The 27,371-nt window shown below is 39.5% G+C and overlaps 1 protein-coding gene across 1 annotated transcript; it reads left to right on the plus strand.

Moving 5' to 3' along the window:
- The first annotated feature begins 3,981 nt into the window (after positions 1 to 3,981).
- Positions 3,982 to 25,126, plus strand: LOC140227253 (ubiquitin-conjugating enzyme E2 L5-like). Its single transcript, XM_072307675.1, has 4 exons — positions 3,982 to 4,133; positions 20,836 to 20,931; positions 22,376 to 22,562; positions 24,573 to 25,126. The coding sequence occupies exons 1-4, from the start codon at positions 4,107 to 4,109 to the stop codon at positions 24,719 to 24,721; spliced, it is 459 nt and encodes a 152-aa protein (XP_072163776.1). The 5' UTR covers positions 3,982 to 4,106; the 3' UTR covers positions 24,722 to 25,126.
- The last annotated feature ends 2,245 nt before the right edge of the window (positions 25,127 to 27,371 follow it).

Below are 27,371 nucleotides of genomic sequence, written 5' to 3' on the forward strand. Positions count from 1 at the left end.
TTTGAGTTTTGTAATTGATTGTGAATTGTATGTTTTCTGCCAAATAAAATAATAATAATAATAATAATAATATAAATTTGATCGAAATCGGATGAAAATAATGAAGTTATGACATTTTGAAGTTTTGCTATACAGTGTTCTTGAACAGTCAATATGAATATGCAAATGGCAAAGAGAGCATGTCATTCCCTCACAACTTACCATTGGTTTGTACATAAAATTTTGATTTTTCCAGTTTTTCATTCAAACATAATTATGCCCGATGCTCAATTCCTCCATCTATAATAACTGATCACTATTCTTAAGTTATTCCACTAGGAATAACGTCATATTTCAGACTTCAATTTCAATTTCAATTTATTTCATATTTCTCACATAGATATCACAATAATTAAAGTAAATTGATACGAAATCTATACAGAACATAATTCAAAATAGAACTTCACCGGAATGTTCAAAAGTTTGTCTTGGTATACACAAGGTCTGTATACATGCGAGTTAAACTGAGATCATGATGCGAAAAAGTGGGGCCTGCGTAAAAGCAAGCTTGTGGTATAGAGCCGCAGGTCCCGTGGTAAAATCAGATCAGGGGAAGCATAAGTATATACTGATATTTTAGACCATACTATAACTGGGGGTCCGATTAAAACGAACAAGATCAAATCAAATGTTGCTAAATAAAATACAGAATAGAATACAGAATAAAATACAGAAAGGTCACATGTTGCAACTATAACCTACTACAAGTAACGACATTGAGAGAACAACGACTGAGATTGTAAGGTGTGGAGGTATAGATGACAGAAACATTGAATTTTCATCATTTTCTTGTACACGATCAATGGAAAATTGTGAGGGTATGACAATAATAAATTATAATGGTTAGCTCATTCATTTGCATACTTATATCCATTGTACAAGAACAGTTTGGCAGAAATTAGCAAAACTTCAAAATGTCATAACTTCCTTATTTTTCATCCGATTTCAGTCAAATTTTAACTGTTGAACGCGTAAGATTTTACTCCTTTTTATCAGACTAATTTCTTATATTTGGAATGGGTTTCCTCTTTAAGCCAGAACGCCTCATTACGCAATCAAGTGTCGATTGCGTGTATTTGGGTTGGGTTTTGTCTAGACCAATCTGCCCCGCACTCGTAATATTGTTAGTTTAACTAAGCACACGTACAATGGAATTGCTCGTTATATCACTTCCTGCTTTGCCAGCCTTCCAGGCGCGGTCCACAAGCAGATACATTAGTACTGTAGTATACTACGGGACGCGTGTTTTTTTTAGACGACGCAGATTGGGGACCCTAAAAATCTATTGGGGACCCTATCCCTAAACCTAACCCTAACCCTAATCCTAACCCTAACCATCAAACCCTTACCCCAACCCTAACCCAAACCCCAATCCTAACCCTAACCAAAAACCCTAACCCAACGTTTTTCCCATTGGTTTAACACGCGCCATGCCCCAATCTGTGCCGTCTTTAAAAAAAACGCCTACGGGACCACAGCGCACACGGGACGCAGAATTGCGTGCGCTAGTGCCTCCACAGGTAAAACGGATTCACATGCAGCTGCCGCATTTGGCGCGCAACACCAATTTGGGGAATCCCAACTTTCGAAGCCGTCTAGATGGATTGCGTATGCAGGGATGTCAAGTTCAAAACATTTTTATGAGTGAGATTTTCATGACTCGGCATCTTGGCGCGCGAATGTGCGCGCGAGCGAGGGTGTGGAGGGGTTTTTCCCCCTGTGGCCTCCCACGGTTTTCACGGTTTTCAATTTTTAGCTCTTAATGGTGCTATCAAGTGCATACCCTTTTATGACTATTTTTTACTTACTTTGAAAGACAAAAGGGAAATATACCTTCAATGGCAACTATCACTTTAATCTTTTGAGCTATGCTCATTATTATAGGCCCAAGTTGCAGACTTCGCCCGGTGCGTGAGAAAAATGGGTGCCATGCGTGAGATCGTGAGATGGCCCCTAAATGCTTGAGTCTCACGCAGAATGCGTGAGACTTGGTAGCTCTGCGTATGTATTGTAATTGAGAAATCTCTCTGGTCCAAATGGGCTCCCACCAATGACTATATCCTCATCACACATCCTTTGCGCCTATACGAAATCCTGGCCCCACTCCTCCACCTAGGTCGTGAAGAAGGTTCAAGATGGAGTCACAACATCACAAATATTACACTCCTATGAAGTCCCTTTGATGCCATACAGCTCGATGCTGCCACTCAAACATCGAAATAAACAGGTGCCAGCAAACTGGGCCTCATCTCATCAAAGTTCTGGTGATAGCAACTCTTGCTGGAATGGCAAGGGTCCCATTTCATAAAAGTTGATATGATAGCAACTCAATTTGGCAAATGGCAACTTCCCATTGCAATAGCCAATCAGAAAGCTGGATTCTTGTCGTTACCATGACAATATTGCGATTCCAGCAAGAGTTGTTATCATATCAAGTTTATGTGAAATGGGGCCCTGGACTGCCCCACTGATAGGAGACAACTGAATTCATGTGCCAATGCATAATGGCAACTCTTAAAATGTCTATGATATACAGTAATTACTTTTCGCCGACTCATCTTATCAGCTGCAGAGATTTTTTTTTTTCGCATATCGGCCCTCTGATCTGATATATATAAATGAATACTGCAAATACTTTGACAATGCATAGCTCAACTTTAGAATTATGAACCGTATTTCTGGGCTAGATTTATCTTTTTGTGTTTTGTTTTTTATCATTAGGTGAAAGTTTGTTTTATTTGATAAAACTATAGCCGAGAATAATATTATGTTCGCATTCAAAGCGAATCTTCAGATAAATCGGAAAGACGGATGGATCGAACTCTTGATCATTAAAGGCACAATAAATCCACCTGTTGAATTCTTTTGTGCATCTTTTTTTTTTTTTTTTTTTTTGGAGGGGGGGGGGGGGGGAGGGGGCAGGGGCATAGTGGATATAAGACTCCCGACTCCCAATCGGAGGAACCGAGTTCGATTCCCGCCCAGTGCTGTCGTCCTTGGACAGATATGTTTTCACCCACAATTAATGTCCCTCCGCCGCGACCCATGGTGTATAAATGGGTACCTGGAGTGGCAACCCTTGGGTAATAATAATGGCAGGACCCTCTGGTAGAGCAGTTGCAACACTGAAGAGGCTACCCTTGATAAATAAGACATTATTATTATTATCATTACTACTTCTACTTACTTCTACTACTAATACTATACTATTACTATCATTACTACTAATACTATTATCCGCCATGGAAAACTAACAGCTGTCTTTAGTAATTGCAGCCAGTTGGAACTTCATTTAGCTTTTCAACCCGCCCCGAGTTGCCTTCAGTTAGATGATATTCTTACAAGTATATATTACCCCGCCCAAATAGCACCAGTTTTCAAAGTTGTTAACCATTCAATGCAAATCAACAAAATCCCATAAAATGACCAATACGCTAAGGACTTTCATGATTATAGTATATAGCTCTTTACTGATTTATTATTAAAAAAAAAGAAAAGGAAAAAAAGGTGCTACGACATAATATTCTGAATGTTAATCCAATCAAGTCTGCTGGCAGGGGCGTGGTTGCAGAATGCTGAGTGTTATGCCGGCTTGTTTTGCCATCTCGGGAAATGTACTGGACTGTTTTGTCGAGAAAATTCTTCTTTGATAACTTGGCGCCGATACCAGTCGCTAAGGAGGGTCTTTAGGAAGGAATAGATGACAGTTACTGGGCTCACGAATGAATAGGTAACAGGATCGATCCATTGATTAGTGTAGCGTCGGTCGCCTTTCTTGGCCCATACACTGATGTCGCTGGATTGTCGCACTGTACTGTATGTGTGCTACGTGCGGTAAGCGGACGCGTTTTCATGTGAGGCGGACGCAATAAAGGAGGGGGTAACCGAGTGCTTGGTACAAGAAAGGGAACCCAGTTCCATTGCATTGTGTTTCGGCATACTGACTGGTCTGCATTCGTACCAAAGAGGATAGAAGCGCACGCTTCTACACGTATACTACGTATACAACCTACACTGGGTATTGTGCGTAAGCGCTGTAGATATTTTGTTCGCTGAAATTTTCGAGCATGGCGGCCACTAGGAGATTAACAAAAGTAAGCAATTGTTTTCACGATTTTTTTATTTGTTCGCTTAAATGCAGTTTCATAAATTAATCATTCCATTCTCAACTGATACCTGGCTTAGTTCCGGTACTGTTGTTGCCGATATTTAGTGTTGTTGTTTAATAAAGATGTCCTTACCAACCTGTCTTTGTAATGACTACAAAACTAGGCGTGAACACACTGTGTGGTCCCATCTATTGGTGTTCGCGTATGGTAACGCGTGTGCTTCTTACATCATTCTGCAATTCTGTATGGGTCCCCTTCTGTATACTACTATAGCCATAGCGCGATAGCGCTATAGCGCGCCAGCGCCTCGTTATCACTGTAACAGGTTAGATATTCACAATTTCACAACCCGGGTACGCGATCGCGACGGCCGACGCCGATTTGCTATTATTTTTTATGGGTGTCATGACCCTGTCGATTATGCTTGTCAATTGACAATGCTTCATGAAAAATCTCATTTTTGTTCTTCTTCTTCTTCTGGTTAAGTCTGCCTCCTTCAATAGCCTGAAGATTCTTGCAGACTGGTGCTATTTACATTATAATACAATTTATTTACAGATATTTACAAGCACATAGAACATTTGACGAAAACAACTACTGTAAAAGTGGAAATTTTCGCGGTGTTGAAATTTTCGCGCATTTCGCGCAACCAGAAACTAGCGCGAAAATAAAAACACGCGAATATTTTTGCTTGCCATACGTTCCTGTGCGTGATGTCTTGATTCCGCGGAATTAAAAACACGCGAAACTCTTCTGACCCGGCCTAGCGCGAAAAATTAGTCGCGCGAAAATATCCACTTTTACAGTAGCCACTGTGATCAACCGTTAGACGGTTTCGAAATGATCCCACAGATGGCGCAGAAACAATGTCTGACGACAGGGAATTCCAGTTCCTTACAGTTCTTGGGAAGAACGAATGGCGATGCGATTCAGTTCTCGAATATGGTACCTGATAGGAGTGTGGTTGCGAGGCTCTCGTTAACTGAGTAGCCTGTTTGATAATATAGTCCTGTGCTGAAAGAGGAGTAAGATTATTGTGTATTTTGTACATCATAATTAACCTGTCATTTTCTCTGCGCTGTTCCAGAGTGGTCCAATCAAGTTCTTGTAGCATTTTGGTGACACTTGAGGTGTTATGGTAGCGATTTAAAGTGAATCGCGCAGCTCTTCTCTGGACCATTTCCACTTGGTGGATTAGCTTCTTGGTGGATGGGTCCCAAACTGTAGAAGCATACTCAACAATTGGTCGAACCAACGTTTTGTAACTGTGGCTTTAACATCAGAAGATTATGGAATATAATAGAATATATTATAAGATTATATTATAAGATTATATTATAAGATTATATTTGTTATGGAATTTTCACCGAAAAAGTGCTTAAAATTGAAAAATTACGCCGTTCTGTTGCGAGATTTTTTGCTTGTCGCAAGCTCAGAGTGTGATGGTATCCTCAAAGACACAAAAAGACAATCTCTGTACGTGCTGATGCAGTGAATAAATGTAGATAGTTTCTACAAGGGCTGAATGCAAGTGCCAAGTCACTAAAATTTGGACACAAATGGGCGCCGCAACGTCCCCAATGCAACCTTGCGCCAACGAGGTATGGCGCGCACTCATTTTCAGCGGCCTTGTATGCGTATTGAAATTGAATGCGCATAGCGTGTGTCCAAGTTTTGGAGAGGCTGTCCGAAAATTGGGGATTTGACAAGGTGATAATATTTGGGGATTTTGTGAAATTCTATGATGTATTTAACAAAATCAGTGTGGGAAAAAGTAATCTGATGTACATTTAACATACATTGTCATTTATATTTCGACAAATATTGCAGAAAAGCTGAAGTGTCCGAAAATTTAGGTTTTTGCTCTAGATTAGGCAACTTTACCAATATGGAAATAGGTCTGACAACAATGTTGGACAGAAAAATCCCTCTGTCCGGATCAGGGGGGATTTTTTTAAATCATTTTTTTTCTTCTTTTTTGACATCTACGACTCTCCATAGACAGACAGAAGCATGCCATACTTCACTGTAGCGTATGGGGACTCTCTTAGGCTGTCCCTAGACGATGGAGAATTGGGTGAGGTACCTTGCCCTTCAATTTGCGTCTGAAACCCCTGTTAATACACATGAAAGGCGGCCTGAGGCCTATTTTTTGTGGCCGGCCTGAGGCGGCTTTGTGGACCGTTTACACATGAGCTTCGGGGTTGGCTCAAGTGATGACGCTCCTCATGGACCCTGTTTACACATGGGCAGGCCTCATGTCGCCTTTCCGTACTCTACGACTACCGTAGGAGCGTGTCCTTTAAGTAAACAAATATTTCGCTCTGTGAATTTGGTTTCGGTACTCCACCGCGCTCTAGCCCCTGCTGAAGGTCATGTGACCAGTCAACCGCAACTCCAAAAGCCAGCCTTGGGCCAGGTACTGTTTACACATATAGCCGAGCCGGCCTGAGGCTGGCCCCACTTTTGTGTGACCGTTTACATATACGAAAAAGCCGACCTGGTGCCGACCTGAGGCCGGCCTCAGATCGGCTTTTTCGTATGTGTAACAGGGGTCTAATTCAAGCACAGTCCTAGATCAACAAAGTTGAACTTAAAGAGTAAAGTGAACATTTCATGAATCCAATGCGCTTGCCAGCTTGCAGCTGTTGTAAATATTAAAGACAAGTTGAATTTTAATGGAAAAGGACGCATCAGTAGGTGATACATACAATGTAGCCCACTACTAGGATAGTAGAAGTGCATGTGCACTTCTATCAATTTTGGTGATAACTGATCACCAGCGAAACTGTTTCCATGCGTAAGTACAGTATCCCCCTAGAGTAACCCATATGACAGCCTCCGGTCTATAATAAAAGGTGATTGTGTAAAGCCAGACACAGTCTCCGCGGAGCATATGCCTGACAAGATACAGACCTATCTTTCGGTCAAGTATTTAAAGACCAAGGGGTCAGGTCTTCTTCTCCTTGTCAGTAGTCTACTTCCTTTAACTGGGAGCTATCTACTACTTGCTGGCAGACGAAGTGTTTTCTTATGTCCAGTCTAGGCCATGTCTTAGCAAGTTTCTTGGAATGTCCTCGGGTATCGTGATATGTTGGTTTCTGGAGGAATTTGGGTCAATGTTGTCTATCTGTGCGATGATGCACTATGCTTGAATAAGATCGCCCCTCTTCCTTCTGTCTTCCAGAGTTGTAAAATTTAGAATTGTAAGATTGAACAATTCTGCGTAACAGGTTTTACTTTTAAATTTCCTATATTGGTCTTGGAAGCATGTTTGTTAGGGCCTGTTAGTACAGCTGTACATGTTAATACCAGATAGTCTAGTAATGGCACTCAAGTGTACATGTACCTTGTAGTTCTAGACTATGTTGTTGCATCTTGTGTTTCTAGTGTTACATTGTACAATGGTATGTAATAGAAAAAAGCTTGTGGAGTCTGCCTACATGTACTTGTGCAATTAGTAACATGACTACAGCATTGCCCAACTTACTTCTTGTTTAGTCTTGATTTCTTTTTTCCAATTCTTTTGGATTAAAAAAAAAAAACCAAAAAACTTCCACATACAATACTTGTCCCTACAGTACCTAGTAAATTGTTGTTGTTTTTTTCCTTAAAAAGTTATAATCCAATATCAGAAAGAGTGACAGTTATAAAAAGATTTTGTATCAGCAGTGCATAGAATTCTTCTGGGATACTACCGTTATAAACAGGATAGATGGTGAGTGGGTTTCTCCCCAAAAATATAAGCATTTTATTTGGAAAGACAAGTTTACGTTCGTAACCTCTTCCCCCTGATTTTTTTTCCCATACCACTATGCTACCCTTCCCTTGTTACACTGGGTAGCTTACGCACGGATGGATGCACTCACAGTCCAAAACACATTGGAAAGTGGTGGGGTAGGAATGGGGGGGGGGGGGGTGGGGGGGAACATACACTGTAAGGAAGTCTTGCCCATTATTAGGTGATCCGAGTATCCTCTCGGATCACCTTCTGTATCTGTACGGATTCTTTGTTGGTTCTTCTTCTTCTTCTTCTTCTTCTTCTTTATTTCTGGACAAAATTTGTGTAGAGGTTAGCTCAGAAAGTCCTCTTCCTATCAATTTCAAAATTATACCATATATGTATCATGTCCCAAAGACGACAGATCTAATGTATAATAGTGATCAGTCGACCGTGACGTCACTGTGACGTCATTATATGAAAACACATTCTCAATCATATCTCACTAATGGAATAGAGTTTTTCAATGAAATTTACGTCACATATATTTCAAGTTATGCGCATTCTACTCATATTCTCAAAATTCATATTTTCTCTTAAAACGTGCGCGTACGCGCGCGTTGAAATATTTGTATCCTCAAATCGAGCTCAAAATTTTTCTGCACACGTTTCAGACCATTTGGAGCATTTTTTGAAAAATTGAAAAAATCGGACGGACGCGTACGCGCGCGCACATATACGCACGCACAGCTCATATGCAATGAAAATTTCCCGTTTTTTCACTTTGATCGGATGTCTGAAATGTCAAGGAATATTTCTACCAAGTTTCAAGTCAATCCCACTCAAAATGACGTCATACGGGCCCGTCAAAGTTGAAATTCCGCGCGCGCGTCAATGGCGATATACAGTACAACAATGCCAAAAAACCGCCAATTTTAAATCCGATTTTACTCGTCAGGATGGACGGTGACCCCCCATTTTCTTTACATATTCTGAAAGCTGATGAGTTGTACATGTCATTTCATGGGTTGGCAATGCTGGAAAAATGATGAAAAGATACCAAATTTCTTAATAAATCAAAACAAGTAAATTTTCAAAATGACGTCATCAAATTTCAAGTTTACTCGAGCGTATCTCACTTATCCTTAGTCAATTTTCACCCAGATTTCAGTATGCTGTAGCTTATTTAATACTCTATCAGTTATGTAATAACACAATTTTGATTGAAAGACAGCATGACCTCATAAAAATGAATTGAAAGTAACCTTGTCGAATTTGACCAGTTTACGTGTTATCTCTATGGGAGTGCAGTTTTTCTGGAAATGAAAATTGACATGACTGTCTTTTTCGAGCACTAGCTCACTTATGCTTCGGTGAATTTCTCCCAGATTTTAATATGTTGTAGCTGAGACCTTGGGCTATCGTTAATGTGCATTTTGTTTTTTCATACGATGTCGGGATCACGTCAATAAACGTGGTTGAAATTAAAGCTTATATTCGTTGTATTGAAATATTTCTTTCTTTCTGCAACTTTCTTTGCAATAACTCAAGAAAAACATACCCTATCAACACCATATTTTGTACATGCTTAGTTCATGTCACGTTCATTATTTCATAAAATAGCAACTACTTGATCAGATGCCATCTTGGTTATGTAAAGTAGGGTCAAAGGTCATAAATGTTTCATCCTGTATCTTGGTGAATACATCTCCTATCTTTCCCATATTTTGCACACGTAAAGACCATGTGACAAGGATCATATCACAAAATAACCACTTTTTGCTCAGATGACATCTTGTCTTTGCAAAGTGGGGTCAAAGGTCATATGTACTTCTTTCTTTATCGTCATTATGACGTGTTATCTCTATGGGAGGGATTTTTTCTAGATGTGAAAATTGACATGATTGTCTTTATCGAGCACTAGCTCACTCACCCTTCGATGAATTTCTCCCAGATTTTAATATGTTGTAGCTGAGACTTTGCGCTATCGTAATGTGTCCTCCGTTTTTTTATACGACGACAAAAGCACGTCGAAAAACTCGGCTTAAGTAATCAAAGCTTAGCTTCATTAGGTGATCCGAGTATCCTCTCGGATCACCTTCTGTATCTGTACGGATTCTTTGTTGGTTCTTCTTCTTCTTCTTCTTCTTCTTCTTCTTTATTTCTGGACAAAATTTGTGTAGAGGTTAGCTCAGAAAGTCCTCTTCCTATCAATTTCAAAATTATACCATATATGTATCATGTCCCAAAGACGACAGATCTAATGTATAATAGTGATCAGTCGACCGTGACGTCACTGTGACGTCATTATATGAAAACACATTCTCAATCATATCTCACTAATGGAATAGAGTTTTTCAATGAAATTTACGTCACATATATTTCAAGTTATGCGCATTCTACTCATATTCTCAAAATTCATATTTTCTCTTAAAACGTGCGCGTACGCGCGCGTTGAAATATTTGTATCCTCAAATCGAGCTCAAAATTTTTCTGCACACGTTTCAGACCATTTGGAGCATTTTTTGAAAAATTGAAAAAATCGGACGGACGCGTACGCGCGCGCACATATACGCACGCACAGCTCATATGCAATGAAAATTTCCCGTTTTTTCACTTTGATCGGATGTCTGAAATGTCAAGGAATATTTCTACCAAGTTTCAAGTCAATCCCACTCAAAATGACGTCATACGGGCCCGTCAAAGTTGAAATTCCGCGCGCGCGTCAATGGCGATATACAGTACAACAATGCCAAAAAACCGCCAATTTTAAATCCGATTTTACTCGTCAGGATGGACGGTGACCCCCCATTTTCTTTACATATTCTGAAAGCTGATGAGTTGTACATGTCATCTCATGGGTTGGCAATGCTGGAAAAATGATTAAAATATATCAAATTTCTTAATAAAGTTAAAAAAGTAAATTTTCAAAATGACGTCATCAAATTTCAAGTTCATTCAAGCATATGTCACTTATTATTTAGTTGATTTTCGTCCAAATTTCAATATGTTGTAGCTTATTAAATGGTCTTTCAGATATATAATAACAACAATTTGATTGGATGACGGCATCACCTCGTAAAAAGGGATTAAAAGTAACATTGTTAAATTTGACCAGTTTACGTGTTATCTCTATGGGAGTGCAGTTTTTCTGGAAATGAAAACTGACATGACTATCTTTATCGAGCACTAACTCACTTATGCTTCCGTGAATTTCTCCCATATTTTAGTATGTTGTAGCTGAGACTTTGGGCTATCGTTAATGTGCCCCTCGTTTTTTCATACGGAGTCGGCATCATGCCCAAAAACTTGGTTGAAATTAAAGCTTATCTTGCATGTATTTTCATATTCCTTTCTTTCTGCAACTTTCTTTGCAATAACTCAAGAAAAACAAGCTCTATCAGCCCAATATTTTGTACATGTTTAGTTTATGTCACGTACATTATTTCATAAAATAACAACTACTTGATCGGACGCCATCTTGGGTATGTAAATTAGGGTCAAAGGTCATAAATGTTTCGTCCTCTATCTTAGTGAATACATGTCCTATCTTTCCCATATTTTGTACACGTAAAGACCATGTTACAAGGATCATTTCACTAGATATCCACTTTTTGCTCAGATGCCATCTTGTCTGTGCAAAGTAGGGTCAAAGGTCATATGTACTTCTTTCTTTATCTTCATTATGACGTGTTATCTCTATGGGAGGGAATTTTTCTAGATGTGAAAATTGACATGATTGTCTTTATCGACGACTAGCTCAATTACCCTTAGGTGAATTTCTTCCAGATTTTAGTATGTTGTAGCCAATGTAATACTCTTTAAGTTTTGTTAATCAAAGTTTTAATCGGATGATATCTTCACCACGTGAAAATGGATATAATGTAACCTTGTCAAATTTAACCAGTTTACGTGTTATCTCTATGGGAGGGAATTTTTCTGGAAATGAAAATTGACATGACGGTCTTTATCGAGCACTACCTCACTTACTCTTCTGTAAATTTCTCCCAGATTTTAAAATGTTGTAGCTGAGACTTTGGGCTATCATCAGTGATTCTCCATTTTTTCATACGACGCCGAGATCACGTCAAAAAACTTGGTTGACATCAAACTTATCTTCGATGTATTGAGATATTTCTTTCTCTCTGCAACTTTCTTTGCAATAACTCAAGAAAAACAGCCCTATCATCCCCATATTTTGCACATGTTTAGTTTATGTCACGTACATTATTTTGTAAAATAACAACTACTTGATCAGACACCATCTTGGGTATGTAAATTAGGGTCAAAGGTCATAAATGTTTTAACCTGTATCTTGGTGAATACATGTCCTATCTTTCCCATATTTTGCACACGCAAAGGCCATGTTACAAGAATCATTTCACAAAATAACCACTTTTTGCTCAGATGCCATCTTGGCTGTGCAAAGTTGGGTCAATGGTCAAATATACTTCATTCTGTATCTTCGTTATAGTGTATACCGAATTTGGTAACAAAGATAGCAGACCTGACTCTCTTTTCTAAATGAGAATCCAAATATCACACGTCCAATGTCTCTAAACACAGATGAAACCTATATGGTCATGCCTATTGCGATCAGGACTCGAATCATTGATTAAAAAAAAATCGGATCACCTAATTTGTCAGTCTTGACAAATTCCAAGTCTAGTTTACTTATGGTGTCATTTTCTCTCAAAAGTCCTGTCTTTATGCCTTTGAAGCCCTGATTACCAAAGGGGGGGGGGGGGGGGGGTGGATATGATTTTTCAGGGGTCGCACTTAACTTTTTTTTTAACTAGCCAGGGGGACTACTTAGAATCAATTTTAAAACTGAAGCAATATTTTGGCTAGCCAGACGGACTAGTAACTTCAGAATTTTATGATTTTTAGCTAGTCCGACGTGATTTTGGGTGGCCAATGGCCAGCGGACCATCGCCAATTTTGAACCCTGTTTTTGCTATCCTTCAATGTACATGTAGAAATAAATTTGTTGTGTACATGTGTAGTATGTTTGTCTTTCTTTTCAAGCAATTACAATGTACACACATTTGTAGATCTGCTTTATTTCAAAAGGAAGTTACGTGTAAAGGACATTATACCTTACACTTTTGTCGTGATCAGTGGTGTGACATGCTAACAGTACACACTTTTAGGAGGCCCCAATTACCCAGGCTGTATCACACTGGCAAATGTTGTATGCAAGTGTTTTGTTTATTTGTTTGTTTGGCAGTGAAGTTTTCATGGGGGGGGGGGGGGATGGGGTAGGGATAGAGTTTTTAGTGGCTGTGGAAAGCAGATGGCTATTATGGATAGGTGGCCATTAAGGCAGGTTCAACTGTACAGATCATACACATACGCACGCACACACACACAAATACATTGTACACGGAGCCAATAGTGATGAGTCATCTGTGACAGGAAAAAAGTACTTGCAGCGTGTAAGGACAATGTGTCATTACCCAACCTAAGTGCTTTGAGGCACATTCAACACCAAGCTCTTCCCAATAATGATGTCAAACAGAATGGTATCCCATGTCTCTTGTCTTTGCAACACATTTAGATCACAGGAAATGTGTTTTTACTTCCACCAAGGGAGGAGGTAATGTTTTCATCTGCATTGGTTTGTTGGTTTGTTTGTTTGCCCCTGTGCAAAATAACTCAAGAAGTTGTGCACGAATTTGGATGACACTTGCAGGAAAGGTCGGCAATGATACAAGGAACAGATGATTAAATTTTGGTAGTGATCCACAAAGTTTATGGATTTTATGAAGGATTTTCAATACTTTGGAAGGTAGGGGTCAATGAACTTGGGAGTTCAAGCTGCGCATTTTTGAGGTTTTCATACGCACAATGAAGTGCTTGCTCTAGTTTCTGCTAGGGGGAGGCACGCCACGCAGCTGAGGGTTTATGACGTAACAAAGGCTTCTCTATTGGGAAATTAGGCGATTTTTCAGCATGCATATTACATTCTGTATATGTACATGTATGAATGGAAGTCACTGATCTCTATGGAAGAGCAAGATTATCGGTGGAAAGTACAGAAGTAGCTGCTTGGCAGAGGTCTGCGCTCTCGGGAGTGCTTTTCTAGTTAAAAAATAAAACAGATCACCACTCTGTTTTGCTTGGTTGGTATTGTTTGAAAGTTTTACAATTCTTTGTTATAATGATATGATAGGGAAGCTTGCCACCGGTCATACTGATGACCGTGCATACATGTAGATACCTTGGACAACATGGTCAGTGAAACTTACACGTGTACTTCAGTTTGCGTTAAAGACTGCAGTGTACAAATTGTACATTGTATACATTGTACACAGATGACTTGGGCTCTGTTTTAAGTAAAGTTTACCTCAGCCAACACTGGAGACAATAGTTGTATAGGTTGGACTTCATGATAAATCAAATTTACTACAATATACACTGACAACTTACAGCAAATGGCTGGGACATGATCATTTCATTCAATCGTATTGCACAATGTGCCTGGTTGATGCTGTTTGCTGACTATTGCTGGTCACTTAGGGCAAACCATGAGGGATCAGCATCTCTCACCCGTTATGTTGTGTGCGTTGGTATATGATTGTAGGTGGACCACTTCACTAGGTAAGCACCCTGCTCTTTTGCGATGAATGAGGGAATTGGGATCTTTTACGTGTGTGAGTCTTGGATCAACTCACACACGGGATCTCCATTTTATGTCCTATCTGAGGGACAGAGTTTTTGACCCATATTCCACATACAATATTTACATGGGACAGAAAGCTTACCTTGTATAGTGAGACTCGGGGATTGAACCTGGGTGCTTTGGATCTGTAGGCAGTAATGCTTCCGACTGAGCCAAGTCACTGCCCTATGTGATCAGTGAAACTTTACCATAGCCACAGCAACGTTTTTTACAATAGAGTTTTTTGCATGATTATATAAAGGCTATCTTGAAATTACAGACTTTTGTACATTTGTGTACACATGTGTCTTTGTGTTGCCAAGGTGTTAAGACAGACATCTTTTCAAGGAGTTCCACATAAGGCCCCCCCCCCCCAAAAAAAAAAATGGTTTGTTTGCCCTTCGCGAACGACCGAAAATCACGGAAATTTCGGGTCATTTTTTTGGGGGGGGGTTTTTTGCTCTTTCAAGTTTTTTTTTTTTTTCCCACAAATTTCATCTTCTGCAAATTTGTGAACGGTTTTAAACAGACATCTTATCCAGTCAAGGGATTTGAAATTTGTGCACATGTGATGTGTGCGCATGCGCTGGCCGTCAAATCAGTGTAGCTTTCCCAGGTTCCTCTCGACCGAGTCACATTAAGTCATCAATTCGAGCAGAAAGGGAATATTGGCAGAACCAAACGTTGCACGAAACCTGTTGTCAGTACTTCAACTTCACTGGTAAGTCTTCAAATTGAAGAAAATTTTCGATTTTAAGTTGATATTTGTCCGCGATACTACCCTGTCATGATCCTGAATGACACAGTCCGCAGCCCCATTACACTATGCGTATGGGGCTGCTGGTCGCAGTTATGCGCTAGCTAGCTAGCTACCGTACCGGCCGCGGTGCAGCACAGCGCGACTGCCAAGATGGCTACTTTTGCAGCGTCCGTCACCAGCTGTCATGGCACCAAAGCTGTTTGGAGTTCAGTTGCCAGCATCTCACTGGAAGGTACTTTTTTGGAGCTGTTTGCAAAATTTAACAAAATAAGGGGTCATATAGTGTTACTGCAGTACAAAGCCGTTTCAAAACAGCTTTGCGTTTATCTTGCTTCAAAGGGCTTCTAGAAACAGGTTTCTGGAAACCTGTTTCAGAAACCTGTTTCTGAAAGCACAAATTTGCGGCTTTCGAAAAGGCTTTCCGAACCCCACAATCAAAACAGCTTTGCGTTTATCAACTCGTAAAAATTTCTTGAAAGCCGTTTGGAAAACCTGTTTCTGCCAAGAAAAAGAGTTGATAAACGCACCCAAAGATGAACGTTATAAGTGTTTGTCAGTGAGTGTTTCTGCCTCGCCTATACAGGCCCTGGCAAGACGTAAATTTGAATGAATCCCTTGGAGTTTTGAGTGCATTAAACTTGCGCCACATCCTGTACAAAGTTGAACTAGAACTCGAAGTACTGCCAGAAGGATGAGTGTATTACAAGATGCCCTGCCAAAGTTACAAAATTACATGGGTAAAAAGGGTTAAAAAAAAAAAAAAAAAAAAAAAAAAAACACGACCTACCGACCCTCTTGGGTTTTGACAATTAAGGGCAAACAAACAATTTTTTTTTTTTTTTTTAGGCCTAATGTTCACAATGTACAAATTCTTTAGTCGTGCTGATCAAAAAAAAAGTCTCTACCCCGAGTTATAATTCATGTAGGAATTATAATGTATGTTTCTGCTACATTGTCATCTGTGATAAAAAAAGAAAACAAGGAAAACATTTTTAACAGTGATTTTACTGCAACTACACTTACATATTAGATGTTATGATAATGTCATACGGTGTATGTAAAAATCGTGAGGACATGCAGACTTATCTGTACTATTTTTTTTTTCTTTTTCTCTCTCATTTCCTTGTTTGGTTCTTGTTCTTGTTTTATTTTGTTTTGTTTTTTGTTGTTGAAATAATTGACATTTAATGAGATCTTGTATCCTGGATATTGCAGTGTTACAATAGCCCCTGCAGGGACGACATTACAAGGCTAATTTGTTAATTGTTGTGGCAGATTTGTCAGCCAAACCGTGATATATTCAGACCAATATCTGAATGAACGTAACTTGCAGGATTGTTATTATTAGGGTACATCACTTCCTCTTAATTTTGTATGTGGTTGTAACTGAATTCTGTAACTTTCCTGTTCTACATGTATGTCAGTTTCTGATAACCATTCTGTCTGCGTGATTTCGATGGTCCAATTGAGAATGGATCGGAGCTTGGCACCGTAAGCTCATTTTTCGGCTTTTTGCTTTTCTGGGAACATTGCCCAATAGTCCTGTCTGTGATTCTTGTCACATGGCTTGACTCCCGAACTTCCCTTCGTACCTTCTTCCTCATATATTTTTTCTTTCTTTCATTCTTTCTTTATGCTTTCACCCCAAAGGATGCCAGAGCATTATGATTATTTTGTTTTATACATTATTTTGTTTTCTTTTCAGAATATGGCATAGAAGGGCACATACATTGTACATGCATGTCAGGTATAAATGATCAATTCTGACAAATCTCTGTTCCCTCATTTTATTATATGATTCTCAATAGTCAATACATAATACAGTGATTTTGATGTCGGTTATAATTCACTTTCCTTTGTAGGGCTTTTGCACAGTGTTGAGTGGTACCACAGTACTTTGAGTTTATTTTTAAACATTTTTAAACAGCAGGCAATGTCGAAACAAATGACAGAAGTCTCTGTGTACTTGTAGAAGGCTAGTGATGGGATGTGGTGGGCATGTTTTGGAGCAGATGATTCCAAATACTGGGTGCGAAGAGATTGAAAAGCATCGGCGTTGGTTGCTGCAGGTGTTCTGGCTCTGTATGGAAGAGTGCCATCTGTTGATGAGTAAAGGCTGGGTTGTGCAAAGTGATAAATAGTCTGAGGCGAAAGGCTCAGACATGCATGTATGCTAAGGCTTGATTTTGGTGACACTGGTGCTATTAAAAGTGGGTTTACCGTTAGTGTGAAAGGTGAAACATAATTTCCGTATGACTGCATAAACTCAGTGTTTTGCTCTTTGAAAGAGGAGACATGTTTCTAAGAAATGGGTGAAATAATGCTACATGTATGATACTTTGTATTACACACGATTTTAGTGTGGTAATGACACAAATGTAAAATATTAACCAAAAATGTATGCCAGAAGTATTGTAATCTCATTGCATACCCAATCATGGTTGCTATTTAATGTTTTATCATCGTTCGCATCAGTTACTGTTTGTACATGTACAAGTACATGTAACGGCCATGGCAGTATCCATCTTGCAAAAGTTGTAAATCACATGCACCTTGTTACTGTGTTTTTTTACTACTGCTAGGACAGGATTCTGTCATCATGTACTAAAATGTTCTGCCTATCCATTACTGAATGGGGAGGGCACTTCTGGAATAAAAGTTGTGCACAACAATCAAAATTATTTTACACTTTTGATCTTAAAATATTCCAAAACAACTCATTATCCTGGCAAATTGCGTCAGCCAGACAAGTTTCTTGGTAGAACCTTTTGATGTAATGCAAGCAATTTCTAAATGGTGGAAGTTGAATGTGGGTTTTGTTAGCTTTTAAAGCAACCCAACAGTGGAAGGTTCAAATACTAGAGCTAGGGTTCCCTAGGCCTTGTGGTTTACACTGTGCTGTATGCTATGCATGGCTCTTGCATTTCTAGCTCATCATATCACCTTGGGCCGATTTTGAAAGATAGAAACACCTGCAATTACACAATGAACTTGATGCCATGACAACAAGCTAAGCTTTTTTTTTTTTTAGAACATAGGATTTTTAGCTCACCTGAGCCGAAGGCTCAAGTGAGCTATGGCGATCGCTCTTTGTCCGGCGTGCGTCGTGCGTCGTCCGTCATGCGTAAACTTTTTATGCCTCCGCCACAAAGTGGTGCCGGAGGCATTATGTTTTCGGGTTGTCCGTCCGTCCGTCCGTCCGTCCGTAATTAATTTTTTGGACAGGGTAACTACCAAAACCTTTTGAGGTATCCTAATGAAACTTGGCATGTATGTGTATTAGGGGGTGAAGTTGTGCCTATCAACTTTTGGGTGCACATGCTCAAGGTCAAAGGTCAAAAGGTCAAGGTCAAATGTTTAAAATTTTACTATTTCCCCCATATCTATGCCATGCCTGAAGATATTTTCTTGAAACTTATAGTGTATACATGTATTACTCAATCAAGATTCTCTAGTGAAAGTTTGGGATCATGCGGTCAAAGGTCAAAAGGTCAACTAAACGTGAAATTGAACTTTTTTGTCTGTATCTTGGAAATAGTTCAAGGTATCTTCATGGACCATAGTATATATGCATGTACTGACTGGCAGTGATTAGCTAGGGAATTTGGGGTTCATGGGGTCAAAGGTATGGGGTCAAAGGTCAAGGGCAACACTTCAAAATTTTACTATTTCCCTCATATTTGTGCAATGCCAGCAGGATCTTTTTTTTAAAATTTGGTGTATGCATTTTTAACCTGATAGTGATTCTTTAGAAAGTTTTGTTTTTGTTTTTGTTTTTTTGCCAAAAAGGTCAAAAGGTCAAAGATCAAGTGAAAGTGCTGAACTTACTTCTTCCTCCATATCTCGGAAGTGGCTCAAGTTATCATGAAACTTAGTACATATTTATGCATGTTCTGCCTGACAGTAATTCTCGTATGAGTTTTAGGGTCAATGGCCAGATGAAAATGGTAACAATTTACTATTCAATACAGAAATTGCATTTTTTTCTCCATACCTTGAAACTTACTCAAGGCATAAACTTATGAAAGGGTCAAAGTCAAGTTAAAATCCTTCAATCCCCAAATACGTGCTCTCCTATTCGTCCAATTAAACCTATGTCAAGGAAGGTGAACATTCAACACTTTTGTGACAGACATGTCATTTTGATATTTTGCCAGTTTTGTGAAAATGTAATCACACATTGTCCACATGTATAGACCTATTAGGAGAATCATGCATTATGGCGGAGGCATACCAGTCGCCATAGCGACATTTCTAGTTACATTATCATCTTCTTCTTGAGATCCCCATGACCGATTTTCACCAAACTTGGCAGGTAGCATCCCTAGAGGGATAGGATCTCAATTTGTTCAAATGGGCACCATGTCCCACCTGGGGGGCCCCAGGGGGCCCAAACCCCCTAAAATTAAGGAATCTTTAAAAATCTTCTTCTCTAGAACCAGAAGTGATAGGGCTTAGTTAATACTATGAGTTAGTACATTGATGACTGTAGTTTCAAGTTTGTTCATGGGGGAATCAGGGGTGCCCCCCTTGGGACCCAGGGGAGGGGGGTGGCGAGGGGTCCTTATGGGGCCTAAATTGTACATTTTCATCTTTACTTTGAGATCCCCATGTCTGATTTTCACCAAACTTGGTAGATAGCATCCTAAGGGGGATAGAATCTCAATTTGTTCAAATGGGCCACCATGGCCCACCTGGGGGCCCCCAGGGGGGCCCAAACCCCCTAAATAAGGAATCTTTAAAAATCATCTTTAGAACCAGAAGTGATAGGGCTAAGATAATACTATGAGTTAGTACATTGATAACTGTAGTTTCAAGTTTGTTCATGGGATTGGCAGAATCAGGGGTGCCCCCCCCCCCCCCCCTTGGGACCCAGGAAGAGGGGATGGGGATGGGTCCTAATTAATGGGGCCTGAATTTTACATGTTCATCTTCTTTTTGAAAACCTCCTGATGAATTTTGACCAGCAGGTAGCATCCCTAGGGGGATAGAATCTCAATTCCTTCAAATGGGCACCATGTCCCCCTTGGGGGGGGGGGGGGGGCGGCCCTAGGGGGCTCTACATATAGAACCAGAAATGATAAAGCAAAGGTAATACCACGAGTTTGCACACCGATGACTTTAGTTCCAAGTTTGTTCATTGCAGATCCAGGGCTGCCTGCCCCCCCCCCCCCCACCCTGGAGTTGGGGGGGGGGGGGGGGGATCGCAGACCTAAGTTTCCAATGTTCTCAGGTAAGAGTGTGCAAGAATGCATGAAAGGTGAAATTGCGATACTCGGGTGAGCGCGTGACCCCCGGGTCTCTTGCTCTCCGTTGCCGTGGCAATTATCGTAGTAATGAACTGCTGTGGTTTTTCACAGAATGAAGTGAACTGATTTTGTGTTTGTTTTTTTTTTTTTAATTATATATATATTTATATATACATATATATATATATATATATATATATATATTTTTTTTTTTTTTTTTTTTTTGGTTAAACATGGAAAGTAGGTATGAATGCTTCAATAGCCAATCTTGATCTCTTGTCTTCCATTTGCAGGAGCTAGATGAAATAAGGAGAGGAACATCTCGTGTGTTACGGAATGTGAAAGTAGACGAATCAAATATACTCAACTGGGAGCTCCTTTTAACGCCGGTAAGTGCAACAAGATTCGGAGATGGTCAGCTTCCTGACACTCTTGTCAAAGTACTGTATAAACCAGACATTTTCGCATGTTTGAAACTTTTGCAAATTTCATGACGAACCCAGATTTGCTTTTTGCAATTTGCAAAAGTTTCTTATCATGCTGCAAAATTGGCCCTTGGCTCCAATTTTTTGAAAGTTCAATATGGCGAATGATTCTGGTTTTACAGTAGTCACATGTGCCTCAGTTCGCATATTTAGGCTGATTCCTTGTACAGCTTTGATCTATGAAAGATGACAAGATATTTCATGCTGGTAAATTTTCCCCTGAATTGAATGTGTAGAGCTGGAAAAAAAAAAAATCACTAAAGTTCTCTTGTTTATTCTGTACATGCAGAACATGTCTTACAAGTTTCAACTACATGTACCTCTTGAAAAAAGGGTTTCCAAATTTTTGTAAAATGTTATTAGTACTGTCCTCTAATGAATTATGGGTTATGTACGTATATATCCTATGTTGATGATCCTTCTCACTTAAACTTACGTAAAGAAAGCCTGCCTTTCTTTATATATGATACCAATACCCTCATCAAATATCTACCCATGACATGTAGCAGCCCTACATTTACCCATAATGTCATGTCAATAGCCATTATTTGCAATTAGTAGTGTTGCCTCTCAAACAGTAACTCAAGAGTTTACGAAGATGGGATGCTGAAGGAGTTATTGCTGTTGACTCACACTATTAAACTTTACAGTCAGGGACTGTGTATAATGCAGTTCATATGTCAGGACGAAGGCTTGTATCTACACTATGTGCAAAGTCTGTTAATATCTGATTGTTACTTGGCATAAGAACTTTGTGTGTGTGTGTGTGTGTGTGTGTATGAAACATCAAATGAAAATCTACTCCTTGTTCTTAAATGAGAACTTACAATATAGAATACGTCTGCGTTCTTCAAATAAGTTCTGGATAGTTTATAAGAAAGAAAAAATACTTTTAAACATAAGTATTATTAATGAGCAATGCTTGCACATTTTACAAGTCACACCTTGGATACACTGTAAAAGTGGATATTTTCATGCAACTAATTTTTCGCGCTTGTGCGGGTAAGATAGGTTTCGTGTGTTTTTAATTCTGCGGAATCAAGACATCCACCACTGGAACGTATGACACGCAAAAATATTTGCGTGCTTTTATTTTTGCGCTAGCTTCTAGTTACGCGAAATACGTGAAAATTTCAACACCGAGTGAATAGCTCTCTCTCCCTCGTTGTTTACCTATACGATGCATTGTATTTGTTACAATTTTTAAAACTTACAAGGCAATCTTTGCATAGAAAATGATTAAACTCTGGGGTTTTTTTTTTCATTATTCTTCTTTCCATTCCTCATGTTAACAGTAGTGACGTTTATCTTTTCTGATTTACTTTCTTTTTTTCTGCGCTCCATACAGAGTAGTCCACCTTTCAACAAAGGTGGCTTCATTATCAATATAGCATACCCAGCTGAGTACCCATTCAAGCCGCCCAAGATTACGTTTAAGACAAAAATCTATCATCCCAACATCGACGACAAGGGCCAAGTGTGCCTTCCAATCGTCTCTCCAGAAAACTGGAAGCCGGCCACAAAAACGGACCAAAGTGAGTATAGACGACTCCCATTGTAATCAAGTCTTCGGGACCTGCAGTTTTTGTTTTGTAATATTGAAATTTCGTTATCATGGCTGAACAATATAGTCTATAAAGATATACAGTGCACTCCCGTTATAACAAAATTCCGGTTACAACGAAGTAGAATTTAGGGCCGCAACATTGTCAACTCTATGTATTTTTATTGTTTATTCATTCGGTTATAACAAAATTTTGATATAACGAAAGAAAATTGCTGGTCCTGAGAATTTTGTTATAATGAGAGTCCACTGTGTAGGTGATAATTTTGGGATCTGAATTTTTACTCAGTTGCATCGAGATTTTCTTTATAGTATAGCCATGACTATTATAACGGAAGTGCACTGTAGTTTGAAGGGCATTTTATAGGGAAGAGATTGTATTGCACACAAAGGTTTCGGTTAGGGATTATGCAATCAACCAGAATTTGATGTGTGAATGTTGTCACCCACTTGCAAAGCGTTAACTTGTTTATGCTGTGATTTTTCCTTATTTTTTTTTTTTTCAATTTGAAGTACAGTAAGATAAATTATATGTCAAAGCCCTGAGGCAATGATAGATGGAACTGCACCATGTCACATGATATACTTTTGACCAATCAGTGATTTATAGAATTGTATTATATTGGATGGCAGTGACTGGAAAGCCAGGGAATATTACATGAGTTGGAGCCAATATTGCACAAAACGAAGATGAGTGCAATATTGGCCCTAAGGAGTGCAATATTCCCTGGTATTCCATGAATTACCAGTGGCGGATCAAGGCGGGGGCACACCAGGCACCCCCTCTTTTTTTGGTTAAAACAAAAAATAAAAATAAAAAAATGGAGGGGGGCACATGCGTCCACCTCTAGTTTTGTAAACTCCCCCCTTTATGGAATTCCTGAATCCGCCCGTGATTAAAGCTATAATATAATTATTATCGTCTGTAATCATTATCAAACTTTCAAAAAGAACCATACTTCTACTGTACAGTACTTTGAAGTCGACACTTGACTGAAAAACAAGTTACTTGCACTGTACTTTGTACGTAGCAAGATATTTGCGCACTTGTGAACTGTAACAATTAAAGTTTGCGCACTTAGCACATACCAAGCGTCCGCACACTTACATGTAGCAAGCACTCATGCAACTGACAAGACAATGCAATACGGTGTATTATTGAACGACCAGTAACAACAGTAGCCTGTGGGGAATTAATGCATTGGCCTCTGCATTTTGTTCAATATGTTCTCATATTGCACAGTAAAAAGTGAGCAGACAACAATACGCATTTTTGATGCGCCACTAAAACTTGCTATATACATGTAGATGGTAATATACAAATGATGCACAGGACAGAGTTGATCGGTTAGAATTGGATGCACAAGTTCAAATTTGGAACTGTTTAAAGGGGATGGCTAGTAACTGATCAGTGGGAATGCTGGGGGATAATTGCAAGTAATGTGCACTTTAATGCCCCGTCACTGTTCAGGCATGCTAACCTGGAAACATTAAACTGCACATTACTTGAATATGAGACCATTCTGAAGCAAATAATTTTCACACAATATATAGATATATAATGTACTCTTACATGTAAATGAATCCCACAAGAATTGGAACAATCATCCCCCAGCATTCCCACTGATTCCCACTGATCAGTTACTAGCCATCCCCTTTAAAGTAGACTGTTTCAAAAGTTAAAACAAGAGCATCCAATTCTTACCGATCCACGAAGAAGGCCTGTGCATCATTCGTTTTATAAAATGGGCTCGTAAATTCATAAATTCAACCCTTTTCCCCATTATGCGTCTGTTACACCAACAACACTATACAAGGCTTGAGCCATGCATTTGAGTTTGACGGGACACGTGGATCAGTGCAAATCAATGCATGATGATTGATGAGTCAGATAGCAGAGATTCTAAAGCCCATTCTACAATATCTAATAATGTCTTCTTGTTTCCTTTGTCTCTTTCTGTGATCTGTGCAAATCTTCCAGTCATCCAGGCCCTGGTAGCCCTCATCCACGACCCAGAGCCCGAGCATCCCCTGAGGGGCGACCTGGCCGAGGAGTACACCAACGACAGGAAGAAGTTCAACAAGAACGCCGAGGAGCACACGAGGAAATACGCCGAGAAGGTGGACTAGCTGGCGAGGCCGGAGAGATCAAAACAATGTAGCACCAAAATAACGAAGAAGACATAACAAGAAGGATATAAAATGGAGGAAGATGGAGAGAGAGAGAAAAAAAAAACATAACAAAATCAGAAAATGAGAGAAAAATTCCTCCTTTATGCAATGGCTATATAAGGAATTTAGCAGACTGAGAAAATATTTCTTTAAAATAAGCAGGCAAATCAAACTATGAAATCTTGGAGTATCGGTGCATAGTGTACCGTGTGTTTTTGGTAGAAATTCTCTTTTACAATGCTATGTACAGTGGATCTTCACTATGATGTACCGTGTGTTAATTTCTTTTCTTTTCTTTATTTTTTCTTTTTTTTTTGGTGATGTTTTTGCCAGATTAGGGCTGTTCCTTCATGTACCTAGAGAGAGTGAGTGAGAGAAAGAGGGAGAGAGAGAGAGAGAGAGAGAGAGAAATAGACGAGGTAAACCAGGCGTTAAAACCATGATAATCATACACGACAGTTGCAGGGAATAAACTATTTTGCAAAGCCATGAACAAGAAGTGCTCAAGGATGGACAGAACTTGGAGTAGGTGTTCCAGTGGCATTGCTACAGAGAAAGTGGTCTGGTCATATCATTGATTGGAGGGTCTGACGTTATTTTTATTTTTTTTTTTTGGGGGGGGGGAATGGTGAGGGGTTGGGATGGAAAGGGGTGGGGGATGTGTTCGATGACAGTGGTAGCTTCTCACTGACTTGGATTACAGCAGTGTACACAAACCAGTTGATGCATTATTTGGTCAAACCAATCCCATAGGGGCTTTATGTCATTTGTGGCTGGAATCTGCGTGGTTCAATTGAGCAACTAAAAACAAAGTAGAAGCAAAGAAGGGCAAGGAACAGAACAACAAGAAGTCATTGTATCCACTTGAAGTAACTGATAATGTGCAAAAATCTAAGTGATAGCATTTTTGTATCTGAACGTAGTGAATGAACAAGTCACTTTATTAGTTATTTGCATCAGTGCCGGTTGCCACAGCAACAACCAATCAGGTTTCCAGGTTGTTTACATGTTGCCATGGTAGTTTGCACCAATCGTAGGTAGTCCACTGCTAGTATTAACACTCGGACCCAACGGGGGACAGATCCATTTGCACAGGCTCCCTTCTTGGCAGATGGTATGGGACCAAGCCAAGTGGCCTGCACACCCCTAGAGAATGATCTCTTTTTATTTCTCATATTTGTGTCTGAAACCTGAAGATTTGCTTATTGGTTTCCAAGTGCAAGGGGGGGGGGGGGGGGCAACTACTGCCCCTATGTTTTTTTGTTCCGTTGCGTCAGTTCAGTTCATTGAAATTTATTTCAAATTTCCTATCTTAACATAACACAGATTCATGTCTCTTGAAAAGAAAGAGAATGAAAGAAGTGGTAGTGCATGTTAATGCCTACTGTGCTTTTAAGTATTTTTTGGACAAGTGGGTGAACTGATGCGTGTGGTATTTTGTCTTTGTCATCAACCTCCCCCCACCCCGCACACCCCCAATTCTTCTGATACACTTTTCATTGCCAACAGAAGTACCCCATTCCTTTAAGTCCTGTTTACTTTTTTTTTTCTCCCAAATTTCACAATGGAGTTTAGTGGACTCTTGTAGCCACACTCATAAAAATGTGTAGCTGCTTCTTCCTGTTATGATCCTCCAGACTATCGGATCTGTGAGGAATGGGATTATGTCTGCATATTTCTTTTTTTTTTAAAGTCTATCCTGTCTCATTGCGTGAATGATTCTGATTGCCTTTTTGTGTGGATGTGATGGAAATATAACATGTAGCATTTGGTCAAATTTGTCTATTCTGCAGAAAAAAAAAAAAGAAGGCAGAGGTATACACTGAAAAAGATTTAGTTTTGCCATTATAACGAAAAGAAGAAGAAGAAGAAGAGATTAATGTAGGGAATTTACTGAATGGCAGCATCACTTCATCAGTTGGAGAGAAAATGGAAGAGTGAGGAAGAAAGAAGACAAAAAAGGATGGAATGGTATGAGATGGGAGAGAGAATAAACCGCAAAAGAAAGAGAAAGAAAAAGAGGGGTGACAGAGGGGGAGAAAGAAGGAATAAACAAAGGGGAGGGGCTCGATGTCTTCGTTGACCAATCACATCAAACCGACTACCGTTGAATATATATGAGTCTGCCACTCAATTCCACATGATATGATCCCACAGAATGTGCTCGTGCTTATTGTGTATATTTGTAGTTAGGTGAACATAATTCTTCTTGCAATCTGTTTTTTGTTTCTGTTTTTGTTTTCTATATACAGCTTTGATTGACTTTCCTCTTATTCAAGAGTGGGTCAGAGAGAGAGGTGATATTTCAGTTTATATCTATTGTAAGAAAGTAAAGATTGAGAAGCAGCAAAGCAGTGTTCCTAATTTTGCGCCTGAGAATAGTTTGCCGCGATTGCTTAGCTTAGAGGAGGATTGGGGTGGGGGAAGGGGGGGGGGTGGTGGGGGAGGATTGGAGGATATAAAATTCACAACTTTATGGAGAACATACCTCAATAGCCTGAATCATTGCATTGAGGTACTTGTGGGAGCAGCCATGACTTGGGGGGGGGGGGGGGGGTGACTTGTTGCACTTCACATTCACCAAGATGACTACAAGACTTTTTTTTTT

This window comes from Diadema setosum, chromosome 4 (genome assembly GCF_964275005.1).
Source record: "Diadema setosum chromosome 4, eeDiaSeto1, whole genome shotgun sequence".
Taxonomy (NCBI): Eukaryota; Metazoa; Echinodermata; class Echinoidea; order Diadematoida; family Diadematidae; genus Diadema; species Diadema setosum.